The 25,734-nt window shown below is 41.3% G+C and overlaps 1 protein-coding gene and 1 long non-coding RNA gene across 3 annotated transcripts in view; one reads left to right on the top strand and one right to left on the bottom strand.

Annotated features, from left to right (window-relative positions):
• kif5ab (kinesin family member 5A, b) overlaps positions 1–25,734 on the bottom strand; it is a 69,195-nt gene that overhangs the window by 26,427 nt on the left and 17,034 nt on the right. For both annotated transcript variants that reach the window (XM_040008418.1, XM_040008419.1), the window contains exons 2-13: positions 20,848–20,935; positions 17,483–17,556; positions 17,031–17,135; positions 16,578–16,626; positions 14,188–14,243; positions 13,557–13,644; positions 13,250–13,374; positions 11,851–11,955; positions 8,931–9,079; positions 6,335–6,483; positions 2,748–2,965; positions 25–93 (exon numbers count right to left, since the gene is read on the bottom strand). In XM_040008418.1, coding sequence (XP_039864352.1) covers positions 25–93; positions 2,748–2,965; positions 6,335–6,483; positions 8,931–9,079; positions 11,851–11,955; positions 13,250–13,374; positions 13,557–13,644; positions 14,188–14,243; positions 16,578–16,626; positions 17,031–17,135; positions 17,483–17,556; positions 20,848–20,935 — 1,275 coding nt within the window. The remainder of the gene's footprint in view (positions 1–24; positions 94–2,747; positions 2,966–6,334; positions 6,484–8,930; positions 9,080–11,850; positions 11,956–13,249; positions 13,375–13,556; positions 13,645–14,187; positions 14,244–16,577; positions 16,627–17,030; positions 17,136–17,482; positions 17,557–20,847; positions 20,936–25,734) is intronic.
• On the top strand, positions 1,333–1,635 carry LOC120719436. The gene is made up of 2 exons (XR_005692688.1): positions 1,333–1,377; positions 1,461–1,635. It is a non-coding gene; the product is annotated as an uncharacterized LOC120719436 (long non-coding RNA).

The following is a 25,734-nucleotide window of genomic DNA, read 5'->3' as shown; positions in this document are numbered from 1 at the left end:
GGAAATAAAACCAAGATCCTTTACCTCCTCCTGGTCGAGCATCTGCTCCTTCAGCTTCTCCACCATCTGGCTCTGGTGGTTGATCTCGTCATCCTTTAGTGGGAAAGACACACGCACCCACAGTCGTATTATGTGTTCAGTTTCCATTCACAACTATACGCTTTAAACTTACAATAGACGACAGCTGCATGTTGGACCGGATACCCATACATCTTTTTTTCACCATAACTGGATCTGCCACTGTGCGCACATTTTAGAAAACGAAGGCCTGATTTATGACAAAAAGGGAACGGCATCAGCAATTATATGGGCAAAATGATCGATCAGTAACCCGACAAAAGAAAGAGAGTGGCTTCATCAGCATAAAAAAAGTCAGAGTGAGACCAGTGCCTAGATATAAATGACCATCAAAGTGCCTTAAACTTGCATTCTCTCTAATTCCCAGAGGTGGTGAGGTGTCTTCTTTTAAAAAAGTAATTAAATAAGAAAAATGCCCCAAAGCCCTGATTTCTGTCTCACTGGAAAAAAATACGGGCTAAAGTAATGAGCATGTTTTAATTCTAAGAACACTGCATACCTTCAGACACCTGCAAAGAAAAGTAGAGATCAGAGACAAGGCTCCATCTAGGTTACAAGCCAGACGTGTAATTACTTTATCTTATATGTACAGATTATGAGTCAGATGAGCATATGCAAGCTCCAAGGCCGGCCTTCAGGCTCCTCATAAAAAACAGCCATTGATGTGCTTTCTTAATAATACTGCAGTACTTGTAGTTCATGTAAGGTTATTGGACATATGCAGTCCAAGGTGTTTGACTGTGGTCGGAGGCTCCACAGCTTCCCCTCTAACAAGGAGGTGAGCTCTCCTCCTGAGCAGGTTGTTGTTAGCAGCCAGAAAATAAGTCCAACAAAGAAACAAACACACTGTAGATATAAGCTGTTTGCCACAGAAACAAGATCCTGGAGGACAGTGTTAGTTACACTACATATGTTACCAATATGTTACCAATGGTAACAGTAGAAACTACTAATACTGTAATCTGTGATTCTTCAGGTGTTTGATAATCTAAAGAAAACAATCCTGGGTCTGAGCGACCCAGGATCCCTGGGCAGTCATGGACTGGTGATATTATATGTATTTTTGGTGTTGCTGCTGCTCTTCTCCATGCTTGTAGATGTGAGTGTGTGTGTGTATATGGGTGCAGGTGTGTATGTACACTGGTTTACAGGTGCCTTCAGGCCTGGTGGGTGTTGCCCGGCTAGGGGACTGGCCACACCCGAAGCTACACACCTGCCGCTGATCAGGGCTCGTCGGGGGAGCTACTTAGGAGAGTCTTGGAGCTCCCACCGACGCGGGATCATTCCATGAGACTCCACGTTAGTCATCCAGTTGAACTGAGTTAGTGTGTGTATGCCCGCGGTTATATGCGTCCTGACGGCTGCGTCTATTGTGTCCCCAGGAGAAGTGTGGAGCGCCAGACAGCAGCCAGCACGAGGGGTGCTGAGACACGGGAGCGGAGAGCACTGAGACACGGACTATTCACGGAGAGACACGACACGGGAGTCAGGGAAAGCACGGGGATTTATTGTTGTTTGTACCATACACTGTAAATAAACGCACTGTTTGTACATAGAGCACCGCGCCTGGGTCCTCCTTCCCCACACCTCCCACGGTTTGCCATGCCGAACCGTGACAATGCTGGATTTTTTTTCCAGCTAATGAAAAGCAGAAAATCCACTGGGAGACTAAACAAACTCTAAAAACTATCTGAAGACAAGCAGAGAACATTAACAGATGCTGAGACAAAGACTCAGGGTAAGACAGCACTTTTTGGGCAATTAGGAAAGTGGACACAGCAGGTGCAGGTGACAATAGTTAAAGACAGAAAGAGAAGTAAAACTAAACACAATACACTAGAGGCAAGCAACTATCAAAATAAAACAGGAAATGAGACCTAACACTAAGTTATAACACAAACTAAACACTCGAAAATACTCAGATCAATAATGCAAAACTATAACACCAAAAAAAACAAAAGGTTAAAGAACCGGGATCATAAGAAGAGGAGGAGGATTTTTAATGCTTGGCTCTACAGAAGCTGCGGGGTCAGTGCTACCAGAGAAAAACAATAATATATATATGTCACATAGTGATCTGCAGCAGCTCGCACACGCCATACGAGATGATGGGACATCCGAGGTACACCGCGACTGAGTACAATAAAAGAAAAATCCCAGGTATCTGCTATGTATACATTTGTATCCACGAATACATTTAACATATAGAATATCATGCATCAGGTCTGTTATAACTGTACCACATCAGCAGAGACAAAATAAAATATATGCATCCCCAGGGATACATGAATACACAGGGCAGTGTGTGCGTTCACACAGCAGGGCATGTACAGGAAAACATGTCAGTATATGCTTCTGCATATTTAAAGGAAAGATCTAGTAATGAAAAAGTATGCAGGCACAAAAAATGACACATTATAAAACGGCGTGTGTACGCAGAAGTCTTAAATAATTTAAAGCTTTAACACTTTTCAGAGTTACTACTTCCTCTGTGTTTGCTACATTACTCACTACTATGTGTATGATCCTGAACTCATTAACATAAATAATGTATGCATGACACAGTCTTTGAATTAATGTGTGCATAACATTACAGAAAACGCAGCCGTGGTGTGTGAGGAGCTCTACATCCGTGCACAAACCATCCTCGTGCACTGTTCGTTCATTACCTTATCGTCTAGCTGTTTGTAGAGCTTGCGAATCTCCTCCTCGTACTTTTGCCTCTCCTCCTCAGAGATGTGAACCACAATGGAGGAGGCAATAGAGCAGGGGGTGCAAGGAGTGCAGGGGCTGCATACGTCAAGAACTGACTCCTCAGATTCTGGAAGAACCAGGGGGGCATCCTCAGATCCTTCACACAGCTGCCCCGGCACAGCAGCATCCTCACCTATACACAAGGGAAGATTTTTTCTCAGGTTTTGAAAATGTGCTGCTCTTATCTCTCCTGCAAATCCTACCGTAAGGATTAATGCATAAAATGTGATTAGAAGGTTAATCCTTAGTTTAGTAAGTGCCCTAAGCATAATGCAGTGTGCCAAAAATGAGTGTTCTTTACCATATAATCTGATTGAACAGCAGTGCAAAATACAATATATACACAACAGACATATTATCAAAGTGTCAGTTGGCTTGTGAGAGAAATAATTACGCAAACTCTACACCTCGTGGAGGGGACGGTAAAATGTCTGCCTGCAAGCTTAGTGCCCTCCTTTGGAAGTATTAAGAGGTTTATGACATGTCTTTATAAACATGTCTGTTCATTTAACAAATAGTGGGATTCTTATGTTATTAGATATGATCCTGTCACATAATGAATTACTGAACACAGTTTACTTTATATGGAAAGACAGAAAAGCTGTAAAGTATGTCCAGTGATTACAATCACTGTCCACTTTGTTAGGTACACCTGTTTAACTGCTTTTTGTCACAGTTTTTCAGTCAGCCAATCACACAGCAGCATCTCAGCATAGAGTTGTCGGTGCCAGACGGGGCTAATCTGGGTGTTTTCAGAGTGCATTTTTCCATCCCACATTGGATGGTCTGAAAAATAAGAAAGCAGAGGCTCTCTATGTGGAAATGCACCCATGCATCCCAGACTATGCAGAAGAGCATTTGAACCTCAAAGCAGATGAGCTACAGCAGCAGAAGACCACACCACTGCAGGAAACCGAGGTTACAGTTTACACAGGCTTAAGTAGAAGACTGGAAAAACATTGGCAGTCCGACGAGCATGATAGACGGTAGGGTCAGAAATGGTGGAAACAACATGAAGGCATGAATCCATCCTGTCTTGTATCAACAGTTCAGGCTGGTCGTGGTGATGTGGTCGGATATTTTCCGCCTACTACAAATTGAGCATCATTCAGAGCCTACCTGAGTATTGTTGCTGACCCTTTCTGACCACGGTGCATCGATCATCTGATGGCTGCTTCCAGCAGAATAATGTACCGTGTCACAAACTGACTTCTTGGACATCACAATGAGTTCACTATGCTCAACTGACCTCCACATTTGCCAGATCTCGATCCGACAGAGCACCTTTAAGAGGTAGTGGAACGAGAGATTCACATCATGTATGTGCAGCTGCCAAACCTGCACCAAGTGTGTGACGGCATCATGTCAATATGGACCAAAATCTCTGATGAATGATTCGAGCAACTTGTAGAATCTATGCAATGAATAATTAAGTCATCTCAAGGCAAAAGGGGAGGGGTGTACCTAGTAAAGTGTCCAGTGCTTGTATTTTTTAGGGTTAAAAAACAGACATAAATTGAGAAAGAATGAGTTCCTTTTGAACTGGATTGCAGATTCTGTGTTGCAGTGACCACTTTTCTCCGACATGTATGTGTAAACATCTTGATGCAGTTGAAAGAAGAGACTTTCTGTGTTACTGCTGACTGATTTCAGAAGCTGACTACGTCTGCCTCTGCAAGGCTTCACTACAGCACTCATCTGACTAATTAAAAGCACGATAGGTAGCTCTAGAGTAGAGGAGTGATTAAATAAAGAACTGGAGTGATTCTAACTCTAATATGCTCAAAGTAATCTCACAATGTACCCAGCTGACACTTTGAGCTCCACCTGTTGACTTGACGGTGTACTAATCAATAAAAGTAGCCACAAAATTAAATGTGACAAAGACCTGCATGTGTGTGTGTCTCTACTGCACACCACAGGAGTTCCTGCTCTGCAAATGAATGAAATTTATTGTGTGAGACAAGCGTTCCTGTCTGTGGGCATGCGGGACAAGATGGAGGTCAATAGCATCTTTCTCAAGGAGCTCCTGCCCTGAGGTGGGTAACAACATGGGGGGCAGTGAGGGGGGAGTGAGCGCGACGATATTGTCAAAATGATTAATTAGGAAATTAAAAGCACTGAATTGCGTGGGAGACTGGAAGACAGTCGAGGAAAAGATTATGTGTGTGAAGGAGAATGGGGTGAAGGAATGAAAGAAATTATTTTCACTAAGAGGTGATCGATAAATCCTTGTTGCAACATTTTTAAAATTCAGGTCAGGCTCCGAGGGAATGATCTTTAGGAGAAAAACATCGGAAAAGATTCATTACACAAGTTGAATGTCAACCGATCGCTAGCACCGAGAGCGCTGACATTTGAAAAGACCTCGTCTAACAAAAGAGACGCATGTGCAAGTGTAATTAACAGGAAAAGCGCGTGCCTACGATGCTTCGTATACTTGTGTTTTTTTTGTCTGCAAACTGAAACAGTTATGAGTGAGTGCGTGACATGTGAGAAGACCAGTGTAAGTTATGACTTTTCTGTAGATGTGATTAGCTCTCGCTTCTGTGAAGATTACTAATGCATAAGGTTTCATAAATCATAAGGCCTGAATCATGTCTTGCCTTCAATACAGTGCAGGGGGAATCCAATTATGCAAAGTGTAAAATTCTGAATAATATGGAATAAAAATAACCAAGGAGGGATTTTTAAGCGTTTTGGGCACAAGTCCAGCAAGTTTGTTTGGCTCCCCTTGTCCCATATCTGCCCTGGCAGGTATTCAGATGATATCAAATGAGGTTAAATCTGCACTTGCGTAGACTGCAAAATAAAGCCTGCGGGCTGGTGAAATTTTCATTCCTGTCAGTGAATACTCCTCCATGCATGAAAAGGGACTGGGATAAGGACATGCACTGCAGTGGCTCTTCTTTTCAGAAAAGTAGTGTTTTCTGAGCCGGAGTATCATCTCTCTCGAGCACAAGCTTTTCATCTTTTAACACCATCGTTCTTTTTACTGTATGGCAGGCAGTTAATCTTTAAAAAAAAAAGATTAAAGATCAAGATCTACAATCATTTGCTTAAACCAGCACTCAATTTTCACTCTTTTTGTTTCTTTTATAGGAGTAATTTAAGACGTCTGCAGCCACGCTTGCAGTTCTGTGATGCTTTGAGCTAAATGCTCACCGCGCTGGCGCTTTGCATGTTTTATTACATTTCTACCATCCTATTTTCACCTTTTATAATACTAACATTTGCTAATTAGAACTAAACACAAACTGCAACTGATATTAGTGGGAAAGTAATTAATTCTCTTGAGACCATGAACATGTTCAGTGCAATCCGTCTCGAACAAAGAGGCTCAACCAGCGAACATCCCCACACAGTCCCTGGCATTAGCGCAGTTGAAAATATATGCATTTCATGGTTCTCACTGATAAACTCAAAATGCACAGGCAACTATTTTTACCGTCTCTTGGGGGAAGATGATGTTAAGTGTTTTTTATATCAGTGCAAGTATTACCGTTCCTCCAGCAGTTCAGCTCTGCCTCGAGTCTTTGAATAGTTTCCTTCATTGACCTGTTCTTTTCCTTCTCCTTTTCATACTTCTTCTTCCACTGCTCTGCTGTGAGCTCCAGGTTCACTGATACAGTATTCCTAATGGTCTTGGCTCTAATTGGAGGGATACAGTGAGGGAGGGAAGACAGAAAGGAAAGGAAACAGTATGAGGGGAGGGTAAAAGGAAAATATATAGATAAGAGAGAGAGGAAAAAGGAAAGTGCAAGACAACAGAAGAGAACAGAGAAACTGTCAAAACAGTTTCCAGTCGCAGCTGCTTGATGAAAATATGTTTCCATCTCATTAACTGGTATGCAAATTGGGTTTCTTCCAACTTTGGTTAAAAGGGATATGATGAAGAGGAAGGAATTTAAAATATAAAAATGTATCAACCCCCCTGAAGCATATTCACATCAAATATACAGCACTTATCATATAAGGTAGAGTATTTATGGGAGGATAAATAATTAATAAAAAAGTCTTGCTTTAGATTTTGTTTTTGTAGTGACTGAAACATAACCACTGCAAACAAACAATTATGTTTGTTTAATTAATGAACTTGAAGGTCAGTATTTGCTTTGACGTCTTCGTTCGTCTACACAGCCTGAACTCTCACAGGCAGCTCTCGTAATTCCTTCAAGTAGTCTTCAGAAATAGTTCTCCGGGCTTTTTGAAGGACATCCCAAAGCTCTACTTTGGATGTTTCTGCTTTTTGTTCCATTCTCTGCCGAGATGATCCCACATTGCTTCAGTAATGTTGAGGTCCGGACTCTGGGGAGGCCAGTCCATGACTGATAGTTTTCCACAGGTATACTTGTACTGCACTGGCAGTGTGTTTGGAATCATTGCCATGCTGAAAAATGAAGGTGCTGCTAATCAGATGCTTTCCAGGTGGCACTGCATGGTGGATCAAAATCTGATGGTACTTTTCTGCATTCATAATTTAATCAATACCGGTAAGATCCTCTACACCACTCGCTGAAATTAACCTCCAACACATGACAGAGTGTTTACAGATGTCTGTAGATACTCACTGTTGTACCTCACTCCACTGGAAATACTGACATACATAAAAAACACTCCTTTAGACCTGTTGCCACTGGTTTTTAGTCCAGCTTTTTGTAATTTGGCATACATCAGCCTCTTCCCCCTGTTTCCTTTCCTTAGAAATGACAGCTGCCCTTACACTAACACTATTTTGATGAGGTTTTGGTGAAGAGTGGACAGTGGACATTACTTTTGGATACTGGTCATCTGCTGTAGGTGGTTTTTTTGACCTACTATTTCCTTTTTTTACTTCACTTGGAAAAAAAACAAGAAAAACCCTTAAAAAAACATTCCCCTGAAAATGACCGAGTTCAAGGACTGGATTAAAAAATAGGCAATGTCCAAGAAAAACTTTGAAAGACCTTCAGATAACCCAGAGAACTATTGTTCAAGATCACTTTTACAAAAATGCTGAAAGTCTGGCTCCTTGGAAGGAGAATATGAAGAAACGAGAGGGTGGTTCAAGACTTTTGCACAGTGCCATACAACAAAAATATGTGGTTTTACACCTGAAACAGTTACACTGAAACACCTGCAGCACTCAGTGGCTTTCTCTTCATTTCACACTTCAGTGAGAAAACAGTGTCTGTATTCAATTATTCCCTGACATTAGTCAGACAAACGGTGTTATCCAGAGTCTCATCACATCAGAATATAGATAACATGTTGTTTGGATAGGGAAATGCTGAAAATCAAACATCAGGTGGCATATGTTCTGAATGCTGAACAAAGTGGTCATGACTTATTTATGCTCTGCATAAATACACAGTCCACCCATAAAACCTGTACTTTTAATAATGAATGAAACAACAATAACAACAATAATGAGCTTAAGCTAGGATTGCAGACCTAATACTGTTGACTTTTATGTCCATTCAAAGGCTTTTCTGAGAAAATATGCTGAATTCTACAGGGCAGATGTATTTAATGTGGTGTTACAGTATTTCTTATACATTCTATTAATCTTTAAAATAGATAATTGTTGGCACTGTACAGCTAGTGCTTCTGACAAAAGAGAAAAGAGACCAAATCTTTAAATTCAAACATCCATTGTGAATTCTCTAACTGCCTTTGCTCTGTAATACATTATTTATTTCAACCAACACTCCAATGTCAGTCTCAATTCATTGGTAGGGGGGAAAGGCTGGATGTCCACAAAAAAGCCTTTTCAGGATCTTTCTTTTCAATCTGTGGGGTTTTTTTTTAAGTCGACAGCAAGTAAAGAGAGGAAATCTGGCAAGCAAACCAAATCAGACTCCATGAATGCACCTTACCTATCTGAAGAGGGGGGTAAAACAGATTTTGAACAAACAAGACCCAAACTACAAAAAAAAGCCTGCTTCTAAAGCAACTTCGTCAAAGGAAAAGTTAGAGGAAGTAATATGTGAACAGCATATCTGAGGTGAGCACATTTCAGCGAAAACATCCCCGCGACTGCAGCTGAGAGAGACGCAAATGTGTGCTGTGCTTCGCAGCGCAGACGTTCATGGCTACTTAGCATGGAAGAACGTTACCGTTGGCCAAACATCAAGGTGGATTTGGTCTCTGTATCGTTGTAGCTAGAGGGAGAGCAACAGATAAACATGGTGGTGCGGCAGTTCCCGCCCAGCGAGTCCTGTAGGATGCGAGTCATTTTACTGTCACGGTATGGCACATGGGATTTCTACAAAGAGATAAAAAGAAGCAAAGAAAGAGGATTAAAGATAGCAACGGGCAGTGAAAAAGACAAACGAGAGGATTGAAAAGCTGAAGGAAATACTGAATTGCTGCACCGTCACGTCTGTCTTTGAAAAACTAAAAATATGTGTTGTTTGCATCGGGAGAGAACAAAGGAAAAGGTGATTTCTCTCTCTCTCTGGTAGATAATTGACAGTATAACCTTTTTAACACTTGAAATGTTTTCAAAAAGACTTTGTCCTTGCTCAGAAGACTGAATAGCAGCAGAATTTCTAACAGATTTCTGAGGCATTTACAGCCTGAGAGCCTTTCCTTTAAGTTTACCAAGAGTTCCCTAAGCCTTTTCAGCTTGTTTCTTTAAAGCCTTCAGAGGCATATAATAACACGAGACGGGGAGTTTTTTAATTATAACGACAGAGCTTGAAAGGAGTGGGTAGACTGGATTGTATTACCAGCTGTAGCAGCGGTGGGAATTATGGGTGAGGAGGGACGGATATCTGCTAACAAGCTAGCATGTTTCTGCAAGCATTCATCCAACCCAGCTGCAAGACAACAGTGTGGATTTCATTCAAGGTGCACTGCTGTGATTTCCAGCGGCAAATACTTCAGTGTAACTGCATCTCACATGTTACACAGCTGGGGTTTGGGAGTACTTTAAAAAGTAGAATGTGGCAGTGACACAATAATAATAAATACATAGGTTTCGCTACAACTTGTGCTTATGACCCATTTGGACATAGCCATAGCCATATCAGCTTGTTCCTAGTTTTAATCTCAAGCTTAGCTAGCCAGATGCTGATAGTATTTGCAGTATGAATACAAAACTGCTAATCTAACTGATGCTTTTCCCAAAATGTCAAAGCGTGCTATTCCTTTATATTGGATGTACAGGGTGGGCCATTTATATGGATACACCGTAATAACATGGGAATGGTTGGTGATATTAAAGTCCTGTTTGTGGCACATTAGTATATGTGAGGGGGCAAACTCCTCAAGATGGGTGGTGACCATGGTGGCCATTTAGAAGTCAGCCATCTTGGATACAACTTTTGTTTTTTTCAATAGGAAGAGGGCCATGTGACACATCAAACTTATTGGTAATGTCACAAGAAAAACAATGGTGTGCTTGGTTACAACGTAACTTTATTCTTTCATAAGTTATTTACAAGTTTCTGATCGCTTATAAAATGTGTTCAGTGTGCTGCCCATTGTGTTGGATTGTCAATGCAACCCTCTTCTCCCACCCTTCACACACTGATAGCAACACCACAGGAGAAATGCCAGCACAGGCATCCAGTATCCGTAGTTTCAGGTGCTGCACATCTCGTATCTTCACACCATAGACAATTAGCTTCAGATGACCCCAAAGATAAAAGTCTAAGGGGGTCAGATCGGGAGACCTTGGGGGCCATTCAACTGGCCCACGACGACCAATCCACTTTCCAGGAAACTGTTCATCTAGGAATGCTCGGACCTGGCACCCATAATGTGGTGGTGCACCATCTTGCTGGAAAAACTCAGGGAACGTGCCAGCTTCAGTGCATAAAGATGGAAACACATAATCATGTAGCAATTTCAAATATCCAGTGGCCTTGAGGTTTCCATTGATGAAGAATGGACCCACTATCGTTGTACCCCATGTACCACACCAAACCATCGCTTTTGTTGTTCCAACAGTCTTGGAGGGATCCATCCAATGTGGGTTAGTGTCAGACCAATAGCGGTGGTTTTGTTTGTTAACGTCACCATTCACATAAAAGTTTGCCTCATCACTGAACAAAATCTTCTGCGTGAACTGAGGGTCCTGTTCCAATTTTTGTTTTGCCCATTCTGCAAATTCTGTGCGCCGATCTGGGTCATCCTCGTTGAGATGCTGCAGTAGCTGGAGTTTGTAAGGGTGCCATTTGTGAGTAGCTAATATCTGCCGAAGGGATGTTCGACTAATGCCACTCTCCAGTGACATGCGGCGAGTGCTACGCTGTGGGCTCTTGCTGAATGAAGCTAGGACAGCCACTGATGTTTCTTCATTAGTGACAGTTTTCTTGCGTCCACATTTTGGCAAATCCAACACTGAACCAGTTTCACGAAACTTAGCAAGCAGTTTGCTAACTGTAGCATGGGAGATGGGTGGTCTCGTAGGGTGTCTTGCATTGAAATTTGCTGCAATGACCCGGTTACTGCGTTCACCAGATATCGACACAATTTCGATCCGCTCCTCACGTGTTAACCTCTTCGACATGTCAATGGCTGTGAACAAAGGGAAACTTGTAAATAACTCATGAAAGAATAAAGTTACGTTGAAACCAAGCACACCATTGTTTTTCTTGTGACATTACCAATAAGTTTGATGTGTGACATGGCCCATCTTCCTATTGAAAAAACAAAAGTTGTATCCAAGATGGCCGACTTCTAAATGGCCACCATGGTCACCGCCCATCTTGAGGAGTTTGCCCCCTCACATATACTAATGTTCCACAAACAGGACTTTAATATCACCAACCATTCCCATGTTATTACGGTGTATCCATATAAATAACCCACCCTGTAGAGCTATCTTCAGATACACACAGCAGATTTATTGTAGTGCGTAATTTGGCCTTGACTAGCGACTAAACTAATTACCTAATTTGTGAAATTTAGGTTGTTTTAATCTAATACTTTCAGCTAATTCACTGCAGCCTGAACCCAGGTTTGGGGAAAAAAATGTTTAAACAACATGAAGCTAATGATAGACCTCGGAACAAATCTCCACCGTACCGTTCCTTCAGCCAGCGCTGAGATGACGTTCCCCAGGGCCGACAGAGACTTGTTGATGTTCTTAGCCTCATCCAGCACCGCTCCCTCGGCGCCTGTCTTACTGACCTGACACACATACACCCGCAGACAGGAGGAATTAGTCCGTAAAGAACATTATCAGCAGGGAAATTATGTTTATTTTCCTGGTGGCACTGACACTGTGGTGTAATTTAGCAGTGAGAGGGTTCACTCTGTGCATTTTCAGTTAATTTGTTTCAGTGAATTGTTGCAATAATTTACATTTTGCATGGCAAAAATGTCAAATGGCAGCATGCAGCTCAACAAACTGTAGAAAAATCAAATTTGAAATAATAAAAAAAATTAAATATGAGTAAATTTGTTTAAATGTAACTGTTATTTTAAAGAAATACACAGAAATAATTATTAGAAATCTGTCTTGCAATAAAACTGCAATAAAAAGCACTTCCACAGCATCAGAATGAAGAATTTGTGCATGCACAGCTAATTGCTAACAGACAGGAACACTGACAAGCCCAGACGATTTCCACACTTTGAAAGGAAAGGCACACGTTATTCTGTCATAATCGCCATGGGATGCAATTATTTACGGCAAAATAATGAGGAGCTTAATTACAGAGGAGAGCAAGTCGTCCTATCAAAGCCTTCTGTGGACCATACGTCAGGCTCCTGTTCAGCCCAGTCAATAACGTTTTGTACCAAAGCCTAAAAAGCTGCTGGAGTAGAACCTTTTACTTATTGAGCCCCAGGGAGGACCAAGACAACTTACAGATGCACTATCAGCACTTATCAGCTACAAACCACAGACATCAACATCTATCCAGGTAGAAGTTTTCTACCAATACTATCAACACAAGGAGCCAAGGGCCAGGTTTAGCAGTGCCTCTAATGTATTTTCTATTTGCTTTCCAGCATTTGAACTATGTCCCAGTGATAGATTGTTTTATAGATGGTGTGATGGGGCTGAGCTGACTCAGATTTCACCTAGAAGACCTTTAAAAGTGGAATGAATTTGTTGTTCTTTGGTTCCCATCAGTTTGATGTTTATGTTGTCTGAAAGCTCCATTTAGCACATGTTATTTTTCAGAATAAACAGTAACCCTGATAATGCATCTGCGACAGACTGAAACAACCCTACAGATTAGGAATCAGCTCTCGGCCTCTGAATTTTTTTATAAAGTGGAATTTTTAAAAATCAGAGCAATCCAAAGCAATAAAGATTCAGGTTTAGTTGCTTTAATGCATTGTTTATCTGCTTCTTTGATGTCTGAAAACACCATTTCAAAGCCCCCAGTGTTTCAAACCCCTGTCAACAGCAAACGTCTGGAGTTTATAGCCCTCCTTTTAATGTTTTTGAAAGAAAAATCCCCATTCTTCCTACCTTCTCACTGCCAGCTAGGTCAACCAGATATAACTTCCCACTCAGCTTCTGCTCAGTCTCCACGTTTTCTTGTTTGATGTTAATCAGGAAGATGCTGTGACTGCGGGAACTATGCTCATTCATGTCTAAAGAACAAACAAAAGTTCATTCAATTTAGTTCAAGTTCAAGTCTTCACTTCATACCTCGCCATGCATTTCTCCCCTTTGCACATTAATCTTGAAACTTTGAAGGGGGAAAAAAAGCCTGACATAAAGTGTCTGACGGAGTGAGTGTCACAACATCAGGAAGATCAACAGTGTGACTCACTGGTGACAGCAACATGACGGTTGGCCTTCCCCTCATCTATCACATCCATCACCTCCTCGGGACTTGTGACAAAGCGCTCAGTGCAGCCCTTAGTGAAGCAGGAAATCAAATATACGTTCAGTAATATGCACAAATATTAGCTAAACATACAACAGATCATCATGAGCGTAGAGCCAGAATTAATAATTGTGGTTTCTTTAACTTGGACTAAGACAGCTTAGATGAGGACATCAATAACACTCTCAATCATGTCAGGAAACAGTAGAAAGAGTCAGTGTTGTTCCTCTGTACCTACATAAAAATTCTATTTGTTTGTTTTTCCCTCTTTTTTTGAGGGTTTGCCATGTTGACAGCCTCCAGGTTTTGAGCGAGATCAACCAGAGCGCAGTCATTTCCACAAACACAGTAAAGTTAGGTGTGATGATGCATTATAGAGCCCTAGGTGTGCAGATAACTTTATTTTCTTATCATATTATTAAGCCAGAACTGAGAAAACTAGCAAGCTACTGGCTGTCAGTCTCAGACATGTCAATCTTCTCACGCTGATCTATTCTTATACTCATAAACAACAAAAACAGCATCTTTATAATAGAGAAAAATGCAAACTGAATCGCGTCTGTAGGTGACTCACCTTCACATAAGGAACTCTGTGTTTGTCTTCGTGCACTGACAGATTCGTCTTTGTCACTGTGTTAGGAGGAGAAAAAAATGGAAGATGTCATTTTTTTTATTACCTAGAGGATTGAGCGTGTGTGTTCATGAGTGTAAATGTTTGCCCATGTGTGTGTTTGTGCAAATAAGCATCTGCATGGAAGTGTTCTTCCTTTCAGCACAACTATAATGAGACCTGACTATGTTCCCTTCATATTTGTGAGTCAGCCTCTATCCACTGTGTGCAGCGTGAAAAAATACTCGAGGGCCTGGCTATGAATATTTTCAAAAGAACTGAAGCCTTATTTTTTGTATAAAGTCAAAGTGAGAGGTTAAGCACGTGCCTCTGATAGTGTCAATGAACAAAATACCAATTTTTGGCAAGGGCACTTACTGGCCCAAATTCCTGCATTAGTCACTGCACATTTGAAAGTCTTATCATGTCGGTAATTAAATTTCACCAGATTGTGGAGGCCGTTTTCTCCCTTGAGACTGTTAGTGTGTGCTTGTGTGGTTTCATCCTACAGCCATTTCCCCCCATAGGTTGTTATTCTCCTGCCTCCATTCATCTGGCTTGTTGTTGACTCTTTTTGTTCAGTGCCTAAATGTTCCACAGGCACTGTGGACTCCCCTGCATACAGATGGAGGCTTTCACCACTGTCTCTGGCTCCATTAAAGATCTAATCACACCCCTCTATCCTGGCCTCTCCATCATTTTACACGGGTTGTATATGGGTGATAAGACTATGAGCCGAAATGCTGAGTTGACTCTGGGTGTATACAGAAAATAGAACAAAGCGAAGATATAAAGGAAGCCAGTGAGGTTGTTTACTTTTTCAATTTAACTTCACAGATCAGTTTAATTTTACGCTTTTTTAAATTAAAAGGCCATGAAAAGCGAGGAGGGGAGGGCGTGATAATAAATGTTCCTTTTCACTAGAGCGGAATAATTTAAAAAGCACGCTTCTTTTCCTTGATAGCTTCACAGCTTATATTTATAAAAGTGTCAACTCAAACAGCACCAACGTGTGTTTGTGTGAGAATCCATCAGCGTCTTCATTTTCTCCACAGAATCCAAGTTTTTAGTGTTTGCAGCATTAGTACTGCAAAGTCCATCTTATGTTGTAGCATTACCAGCTGGTTTTGAAACCTAAGACTGTAAGTGTAAACCTCAACATTTTTATGTAGTTAAAACATCAGGAGAAATCACGGGTACAACTCTCCTCACTCCCCAAGACATTTTTAATACGGTCCACTGTTCAGCTAACAGGATTTTAGCTGACCTCTGTTGGGAGATCTAGGGTCACTTTGTGCTATAAGCACTCAGTGGACCCTCACTCAGTTAAACTGAGTAATGAAAAACTCAAGTACTCTGAAAAAAAAAACACAGAAAACACATCACAAACCGAAAGAAGTCCAGTTGCCTTCTTTTTTTAGCTTCTCAAAAATTTCCCCTATTAATTCACTCAAAAAAGATAATAAAAATGATAATACAGGCAGAAAAGTCACAGAATATTTTCTGTTTTTCTTTCTTTTTTTACTGTGTAGGACAGAGAGAAGTTGGGAGCCTTTGAGGTAACTCTTTTATTATTATTTTTCTACTGGTATTTATTATAATTACATCTGTATTTACTAAAAATGTGCCCATTAAGGGTTTTTGTTGTAATATTTTCTTTTTGTCTGTTTCTGTGATGCAGTAGTTGCCTGTCCCAGGATGATTTTCTCCTATGGGAGACAACAACCGAATAATATCTTAAACATAAATATAAAGTGATTAGCCATAAGATTAAAAACCCTGGCGCAGATTATCTCCTTGATAATTTAGGACACCTTGGTTCCTGAGATTCACTTTATTATTGCTTTGATAAATACCACCCAAGTAATCGTTGTCTCACACCAATTTACCACCACCACCACATTTCCACAGCTTACAACAAGAACTGTTTAGAAATGGCTGGAGGAACATAATAAAGAGCCCATGGTATTGACCAGCTCCCAAGCTCCCCAAATCCCAATCCGATCAAGCAGCTGCAGGATGCATTGGAATAAGTCCCAACCACTGAGGTCGACCAGCCCAGAGGGCCTGAAAGCTCTTCTGCTTGTATCCCAGTGCCACACGCTGCAGGACACCCTCAGAGGTCACATATCCATCTCATTCAGAAAGAGGCAAGCAAATTTAATGCTGTGGCTCATCGCTATAGATGTGCCTGTCAGTTTGCATAGGGTTCAAACACTTTAAGTAATAAGGTCTTAAAATGTCAACGGTTAAACATGATTCATCTGTGTGTGAGCAGACAGCTTTTAAATCTGTGTTGTGACACAGAAAACTACGAAGCATTAACAAAATTGAGCTGTATTTCAGTTATATACCGTCCAGCAGGTCCCGGATTTTATCCATGTAGATCTCAAAGTAGGAGACCTGCAGCAAAGACAAAAAACATTTGATAGCAAATATTTTATCAGGGACACAGAAAGAGAATTCAATGCAGATAAATGAGGAGGATGATAGGTGCTCACTGTGCAAATACAAAATGCTGCAATAATCTGCTGTGGCTCTGATGAGGTATTATCCTCTATTATAAGACTGTGATGTAAAAGGGAAAATGCTGTGGGATGATCATGGTTTATTTATCATGATTTATTGATGCTTGGCTGATTCCACTCAACCCATCCATGTGAGGATTACATCAGAGCTTCAAGTTGTATTTCTACTGAATATATTCCATCTAACAGCAAACGTAAAAAAAAAAAAAAAAAAAAAAAGGAAGAAGAAGGTGGTAAAAATGCAAATTTGAACACACAAACGTCAGAATCCACACCAACCTTTATGTGGAATTCAAGATTCTCATCCATGGCAAATATATGTTCAAAAATGTCCTCAGCAATCCGCGGTATTATCCCCATTCCCTGGGGGTCATGAAGGTTTCCCTAAAGGAGGATTGAAATGAGACAGAGACATGTAAGTGAAGAGCAGGATAAATGCAGACCCTGGGACGAATAAAGTCGATAGAACAGTAAAAGAAAGGAGAGCAGCGAGGCTTTTGACTTGAAAGCGAACAGGGTTGTTTCCCACAGAGAGTTGTAAAGAAGGTTAGTTTCCACATGAGGCTGAGAAAGAAAGATAGAGAATGATGGCCATGACGGAGGCAGACATAAAGTCAGGACAGGCAGAGGAGGAGACGGTGTTTAAAAAGGAGGAAAATGTGCGTGTATCTCTGTGCTCGCACGTGCCACATTGCGAGGGCTACCTTTTGAATTTTTTAGCAGCACTGTACCTCCATGGTGTGTGTCTTTCCTGAGGAAGTCTGCCCATAGGCAAAGATAGTCCCATTGTATCCGCCCAGTACATCTGAAGCGAGGAAGAAGAAACAAAAGCACGTTAGAGAAGAACGCAAGGGGGGGAAAGAAAATAGGTAAAGAGTGTGAAAATAAAGAATGGCAGGAGAGAACAGGTGCAAAAATATAAACAGATATAAATTTCTATCCTGAGTCACATATGTGGAAACCAAAAAATGATAACAGCCTGTTATGCCTGGCTTACCCTTCAAATCCTCAGTGCCAAAGTAATCTGCTGGTGGTTGGAAGTGTATACTGTTGTACACAAAGAAAGGGAGCTGTATTGTGAGGACCCTCTCCACCCCAGGTCCATTCACCCTGCCCGCTACCACGGTTTGTTCATTGTCAGCAACATCGGGAACACCTGGGCCCAGTGTGCCAGTGCCCTATAAAAGCCTTGGAGCTCAGCTTTTGTGCCCCTCCCCCCACCCCCTAAGTCACTCACCTGCGTTTTTGGGTCATCGCTTCTTATATTAAAAATTCTTAAAAGAGCACCTGCAAACAGCTGCATGGCCATTTGCAGATGAATGATCTATCTGAAAAGGTTCAATTAGGTTTCAGAATTCATCAACAGCAATAGTTACTAGTTACAATGTCACACTGTCGGAGGCACTTCCTACGACCGCTGACAGTGGACTCATCTCTGTGTCCTGTTAGACCTCAGTGCACTTGATACTGTTGAACATTTTAATACAGAGACTATAACAAACTGTTGATCTTAAAGAAAATAAACTGCAGGGGTTTGAATCTCATCAATCGATTCTGATTTGTTCACGTAAATGAGGCCTTTTCTTCCCTTACAAGTTTATCATGGAGTTCCCTTAGGCAAAAAAAACTGCATATATTTTCAGTGCTATGCAGATAATATCCATCTTTATTTATCTAATGAATCCAGATGACACAAACCAATTACATGTCTGAATGACATAAAGGCCTAATTAATTCAAATTCTTAATTGGCGTCACTATGTGCATCACCTTTATGCTCACATGACCACACGACTGGTTTGTGACATATAGTTTAGTATTTTTACTTTGTTTTTCATGTGGACATTAGTGTCTGTGTGCCAGGCTTTACACTGCTCTAAACACTGTTTTAAACTGTTAGGTTTTCTATTCTCAGTTCTACATGATGTCAGAGAGGGAGACTCTGTAATATGGTCATCTCAGATACAAAGGCTGTCAGGAGTTGATATGAAGCGAGTCATCCTAAAAGGCTTTTTTCAGATGGTGGATGAACGGAGAGGAGTCACCAAGACCCTTTGTAAAATAAAAAAGGATTATTTTTGAGCGATGAATTATGAAAAGCTACTCTAGTAGAGTCCAGAAATGAAAATATGAATGTGGAAAGAAACATGGTAGGTCCCCTTTAATAGTAAGATTATCACACTGAATTTGCTAAAATCTAAATAAACCTGCCAACCTGCCAACTCTGTGTACCTCAAGGTGTCAGTCAAAGAGGTTGTGTGATTGCATACCAGTTAAACTAATTATACCCTTATCAACAGGCCCTCTTACCAATTATAAGAGGGCCTGTTGTTTCAGCCGTGAAGAAAGTCGGATTGATTTGAATTCAACCTTGAAGCAGAGTTGCCTAAAAGAGCCAGTTTGCCCTCCAGCATTCAGCAAGCAGAAACTCTGTAAGCTTTGGCGGCGCTTTGTGCTCTGGGCTTCTCACTGCTTCACCCACATTTGTTAAATCTGTGCACAAGGTTTCTACAGTGTGAGTAGCAGTGAATGAAAAAATCAAATGATAAAATTGTTTGTGAACGTGTTTTATCGCGACAGAAATTAAACGGCATACAAAAACAACCAGACAGGAAGTTCCCAGAGAAATACAAATATGTTTGACCTTTGCTCCAAAGGTAGATTGATCTGAGCCTCATAAGCCTGTTGGCTCTGTGGGGTACGTGGTATTTAAGCTTGGTTAGGTGCCGAATGACCTCTGTGGCTACACACAATAAACAACAACTTCCTGCAGCATTAATGTCACCAGGAGGCAGTCAGCGAAGTACAGAGCAAATACAGATATATTTCCCTTTTTCTTAGTGGAAGCCATAGCAGAACGCCTCCACTCCAGCTGAGGTTATAAAGAAATACACCCTTGGATGTTATAGTGCTGACAGAGGCCAATAAACCTCTGCGGTAAAAGTCAAACATGGATAAAGAAAAACATATCATCCCAGAAGTCCAGCAGCCACTGGTCAGCTGACCACAGACACATCACAAAGGCTCTCAGTTGTAACCATGCAGAACCCTCTTTCTCTCCTGTTTTCATGTGTTGCTGCCTCTTCTTGTTCATGTCTTCCTTTGTTTCCACGCTGACCATAGTGAGAACAACGCAGAAGTGTGGCACAAAAAAGAGCAAACACTAAAGAATGTGTTATTGAAAGGAAATGAAGGCAGCGGGACACTAGATTGCTAAACTACAGAGACCTTCACAAAGGGAAACACAGAAGAGAAGAGTCAGCACGAGTCTGAGGCAAAGACACTGAAAAAGGCAAAGAACCCGACGGCACAAGTGTGAAGAAAAAAACAACGAAAAGGGCAAAAAAAGACACTGTAAGATGAGAAAACTGAGAAAGTGTAAATATGGATATGGTTTCCAAACCTCTTTGCTCTCACCAAGCTTGCCCCCTCTGTTACCTTTTCCCCCCGACGCATTTCAAATCTAACTTCTTATCGCATGCCTTCCTTTCGTTAACTGCCTGCCTTGAATTTTTTTTCGACCTCGCAGTGAAAGCAATCCTGCCTTTTTATTTCTTTTTTTCTCAGCCTGCATGGTAATCTCACCTACAAGTAATCTTGCCTGCCAAATCAATCTTTTTCATGCCCCATCTAGAACTAGTTCAATGGAGTTCCACACTCACTTTGAAGGTGGGAGAAAAATGAGCCCCTAACAGGGAAAAAAGAGGCAGACAGACATAAAGAGATGCAGACAGAAGGAAGGGAAAGAGAAAAAGATTCAAAAGTTGAAGGTAATGGTTTTGTTTGATCTATATGCCCCTTGGATATGCCGGTCCTGCTGCGCCATGATAAGCATGCATGTCATTAATCAGTGCATTGTGATGCTCCTACATGCAGGCCGTGTGACTACATCATGTCATGGAAATAGTTTTTTCTTGCTTCTTGTAAGGGAGGTGCTAATGGATGCTCCAGTGAATTGTCAGTGTGAAGTGACACCACCAACATGGATATCACGATTATGGTAATTCAAGGTGCTCTGTCGTTTTTTCCCTCAGCTGTTGTGTCAGTCATACGTCATGGAGACAAAAAAACCCCACAGAACCATGTGTGTGACTCACCTTTGACTATCTGCTTGGCACAGGTGCTGTAGACCTGCTCCTGTGTGCTGTTAGTTGGGAAGACTCGGTCAAACACATACGCCTTCCCCTGTGGAGGCCAACACAAACACAGTCAGCTATGACAAAGACCGTTTAGAGCGCGCTTTAGATCATACTCAGCACCTCATCCTCCTCTGTGACGTGCTGTAAAATGCATCTTGGGAACTTTGCGAAGCAGAGCGCACGTGACGGAGACACATCATGTTTTTCACTCAAACATTTATGTAAACCCATATTGCCACTATAAAGCAGTGCCACATCAATATTTCCTATACGCAGAGTGAACATGGTTTATGGATGCTCTGTCCATCTGTGTGTAGGCTGAAATAGCAGGGTGTATATCACATTAAGAGGCCCATCTGTCTCTTTTTGATTAGTGCAATATGCATCCTGAGTATATTTGATGGAGGCAGTGGTTGTTTCGAATGAGTGCACCGCAGCGTAGAGTAGAGCTTTGAGCAAAAGGTTGTTTGACCCAGAGAGACAGAGAGACAGAAAGAGACCACGTCTGAGGTAAGGCTATTAGAGGCAGCGTTCAAGGACTTCAAGAGCAAAGTGATGGAGATGAGAGAAGAAATGGAGTGGAGGCGTAGAGAAGACGAGTGGCAGTGTAGAAAAAGTGAAAGACAGCAGATGACCTGAAATCAGCATTTGAGAAAAGGAGAATTTAAAAAAAATGCATAAAGACCGCAAGGAAGAAGAGCCTGTTTCTCTGACTGAACCATCAGTGGAGCTAAATAAGTCAACCTGGTGACCAGCCTGCGACTACCCATAGACAGGAAGACATGAGCCAATTCAACGCACATGTCTGGACTGAAAGTGAAGACATTCAGTGTTCAGCTAAATGGACAGATAAGTCATTGATTCATCTTCCCAGTGCAGGATATTTAGTAACACACACCATTTGAAGTGCTCAATAAGATTGGGGTTTATTCTACTTTGAGCAAGCGCTGATGTAAATCCAGTGACTGGGAGCTGTGTTGCCTCCTTCAAAAAGCATGCCTGACTGCTAACAGACCCACTTGTGTTTCTGTGCGTGGTGCATATACTATATATGTATACAAGATTCACAGCAGCTGATTGCCTCGAGGACCTTCTCTACCACCCACAAATACGGCATACCTTCACTGTAAGGAGAAGACACGTACCAAGGATGTGGCAATAAAGCTGAAAAACACAAGCAGAAACTTGCAGGTTATTGTTTCGTTTGTTTGTTTCGATTGATCGCGTAAATTATTGCTTTTCTTTCCAACTCCTTAGATCACCATGACCTGGATGGCTGCAAACCTGCATATCATGTAAATGTGTTTTAGTGGTAGACGATCTATAAAGAATGTATGTCTGCCCTTTGCATAAATTGCATATGACCTGTGAGGATGATCTAAACTATGATTATTGCTGTATCAGCAAAACCCCGGTGATCCATACTATCCATACTATCAGCAACTGTGAATAAAATACAACAATAATTTCCCCAAAATTTTACAGATGGGCCCCATTGTTCCTGAAGGTTCCAAATGGGACAGCAAGATAAACTCGAAACCCCACAGCGCTCCAGTTTACAGTGGCTTGAGTAATAAGTTCTGTCAAAGATGCATGGCTCACTGACTCACAATTTATGGTTTTTCTTTTTGGGCTTTTGAGCACATTTATTATTTGGTTTTAAAGTTCCATTAAGATGAAATTTTATTTATTTGTCATATCTATTTATGTATTCTGCTTTGGTCGGTGGAAAGAAAAGAGAAAAAAATAAAGCAAAAAGGATAGGTCGACGAATTTATGTCATTTTTAATGATCGCTAAAGAATTAAAGGGAAGTGATGATGAATAATGAAATGTTAGATTAAACTGCACCACCACAGAAGAATAAAACGCTTGAAGCTTGTTAACTTAATTAAGTAGTCTATAAGACATATAAGTTATGATATTTTGCTTACAATGAAATATTCTTTTGATTAAGGAAGCTGGAAAAAAGTGGATGTTTCTAAGGTAGCTGGAGCTAGTGTAGATGATGCTGTGTGGTTTTTACCTCTGCTCTGATTCTCTCCCACTTACTTTTTTAAAAAGACATTTAAAGACAGAATCTGAATCTTTGCCTTGACAAACAACTAGACAGTGCAGTAGTTTTGCATTTCAGTTTTATTTACACGGTTTAGCACAATCACCACCAGGCCTGTGCTCATGGGGTTTGGTCAGGCACAAAAAATAACATGGATTTGCAACCCTGTGGGTCCAGTGCCCATGGGGACAGGCAAAGGAAGGGGCATGGACCTGTGGACCCTCAGGATTGCAGACTCGTTTTTGAGATGCGGAATGTCACCTCTTCAACGAGGACCTGAGCTAGCGCAGGATGGGACTAGATATCACTGTGTGCACCGGTGCACACAGTGATATCTAGCTTTTCTCCAGGATTCTGGAGAAAAGCAGGTCTCTCCTTTTCAAGACTGGCCCATGCTGGTGTGGGGACACTTACAAGCCCCCGGCTGTGCATCATCATTGTGGCGTTTTTCCATTTTCTTGGAAAGGATTCTACCAGGAACTGCATAGTGATCTAAAGCAGAGTGTTGGTTCATTATTGGACTTCTATGCTAGGCATGGGCTGGCCTTTACAAACACCATGTTTGCATATAAGGTGGCTCTTACATGTATTTGCTTAGGTCGAAAAACAGTGATTTACTTTTTTGTCTTGGACACTCAGATGAAGAAAGGAGTGGAGGTATTAACTGACCACCACCTAGTTGTGAGTTGGACCAGATGGTGAAGAGAAGGCTCACGGACAGCAAAGCCAAACAAAAAGTGAACATCTGGCAGAAGCCTGTGAACGAAAGGTCTTAAACTCCCATGTCCAGCATTATTTCTTTTGCATCCTGGGAGAGGCTGGGGACAAATGAGTCATGGTCAAGACCCACACTGCTTGCAGGAGCTGTGGTTATAAGGTCATCGGGACGTCTGGAATACTCTCCTTAGCCTTCTGCTGCTGCGGATGGGTGGCTGGATGGATGGATGGGTTTATCACAATGAAAATGTGTAGGGTGTTTTTTTTATACAACAGCTTGTGATCCTTTACAGTGTTGCTATGGTGTGACATGCAGCTGGCACTGCGACGTGCATTAAAATAATCCACTTCAAGAAAAAGAAAATTATAAATAAATCAAAAAATAAACACCATAAGCAAAAACTCTTAGGCCAATCTAGTATATTGACACAATTTATAGAGGTTATATAAAACTTATTATTTCAACCTGCCAAGAGATTGAACTCTGTTCAATCTATATATATTTTTTAAAGTTGTCGCACTAGAGGAGAAAAAAATACAATTTGTGCCACTCCCCAACAACGGTCAGTGAAAATCACGCGGAATTACTGCAGAGTAACAATAACAGAGTGTTTCAGCAGTGACCTCCCACTTTACACTTTTATCTTTGCATAACATATTTTATTAGTGACAGACTGCAGGAACACTTTGGCAAAATCCAAGCTTCAATTTTATTATTTCTATTCTACTTCTCAATAAGCTGAGCTGTTGTGCTGTAATCACAGCTCCAGGTACAAACAAGCTCCACGTCAGAACTGATTAACCCCGACTCTCTACCGAATGAGCCATTTATAATATACTACACACATGTTAAATACTATGGAGGGAGGCACAGGGGAAGGGAGAGGAGTCATGATGTGGTCTTCATCGGGATGAATAAAATGAATCTGTTATGTAAGCTGGGTAAAAAACAGCCCTTTGCCCATCATTTGTTATGCTGTCTCCACTAAAACACTAATCTGCTCCTGTGCTGCATGAATGTGATAATAGCACCGGCATACAAGACATTCTGTAAGCTTTCTATCTACACGTCCATCTTTCTGTCAGGCCTGTTGGTCCAGTTAGGTATTGTTACATCTGTTTGTTTGCCTCAGTGCAGAGTCTAACATATGTCTTTTCAATTTCGTGAGTGGACGCTGTTAAAAATGCAAGCGTGGGAAGCAAAGTGTGTGCATATGTGAGTGTGTGTGTTTGTGTGCATGTGCATGCGTGCAAATAATATATCCAATTAAATTTGTACATGCAGACATTGTCTATGGCCCTCAGCTCTGTGTGCCATGCTAAACACCCACATGGCCTATCCAGCCTGCAATCTGCTGCTGTCTGCCAGGAAACAAAGAGGCAGTGGGCTGCGAGAGTGAGAGAGAGAGAGGAACACCAAGACGCAGACAAAGAGAGAGTTACAGAAAGGTTCAAAAACCGCAATAAAAAACAGAAACTGTGAGACTTTTCCCCAGCGGGCAAAGAATGGACAATTAATTACAAGACCGAGCTGTGCAAGGAGACAATAATCAGAGAGCAGAAAATAAAGTAGTAAAATCAAGCTATATAATCAGCAAAAAAGACAGAGAGAGAAATACAATCAAAATGGAAAACGACAAACCCAGGAGGTGCAGAACAGACAACAAGAACAAGAGGAAATGAAAGAATATACATTAAAAAGACAAAGAAATGAGAAATACAGGGCTGCAGCAGTCAGTGACAAATTTAGATTATTATGTGAGGAGGGCAGAGTTTAGGACCCTGTAGAGCAACCTGAGGGCTTGGCAGGGATCACTCAATCATATTTATGTAAAAAAAGAAAGAAACATAGCAACCGTGTTGCCATCAACCATCAGTTTATGGACTGTTTTGAGCATTTAAAGCCATCTTGTTTTCTAAAACCAGATATGACAAGTGAGCTGATGCATCTGACTAAGGAACCGAGGGCGCCACTCGCTCACACAAAAGCAACCTGCCAGTCAAAAATTAGCCAAACTCTGCTTTAGTGCTTATTTTAGCATAATTTAGACCACAATTTATAAAATCAAAATT

This window comes from Simochromis diagramma, unplaced genomic scaffold (genome assembly GCF_900408965.1).
Source record: "Simochromis diagramma unplaced genomic scaffold, fSimDia1.1 OVJJ01000320.1, whole genome shotgun sequence".
Lineage (NCBI taxonomy): Eukaryota > Metazoa > Chordata > Actinopteri > Cichliformes > Cichlidae > Simochromis > Simochromis diagramma.
This window is presented reverse-complemented; position numbering and strand designations above follow the sequence as displayed.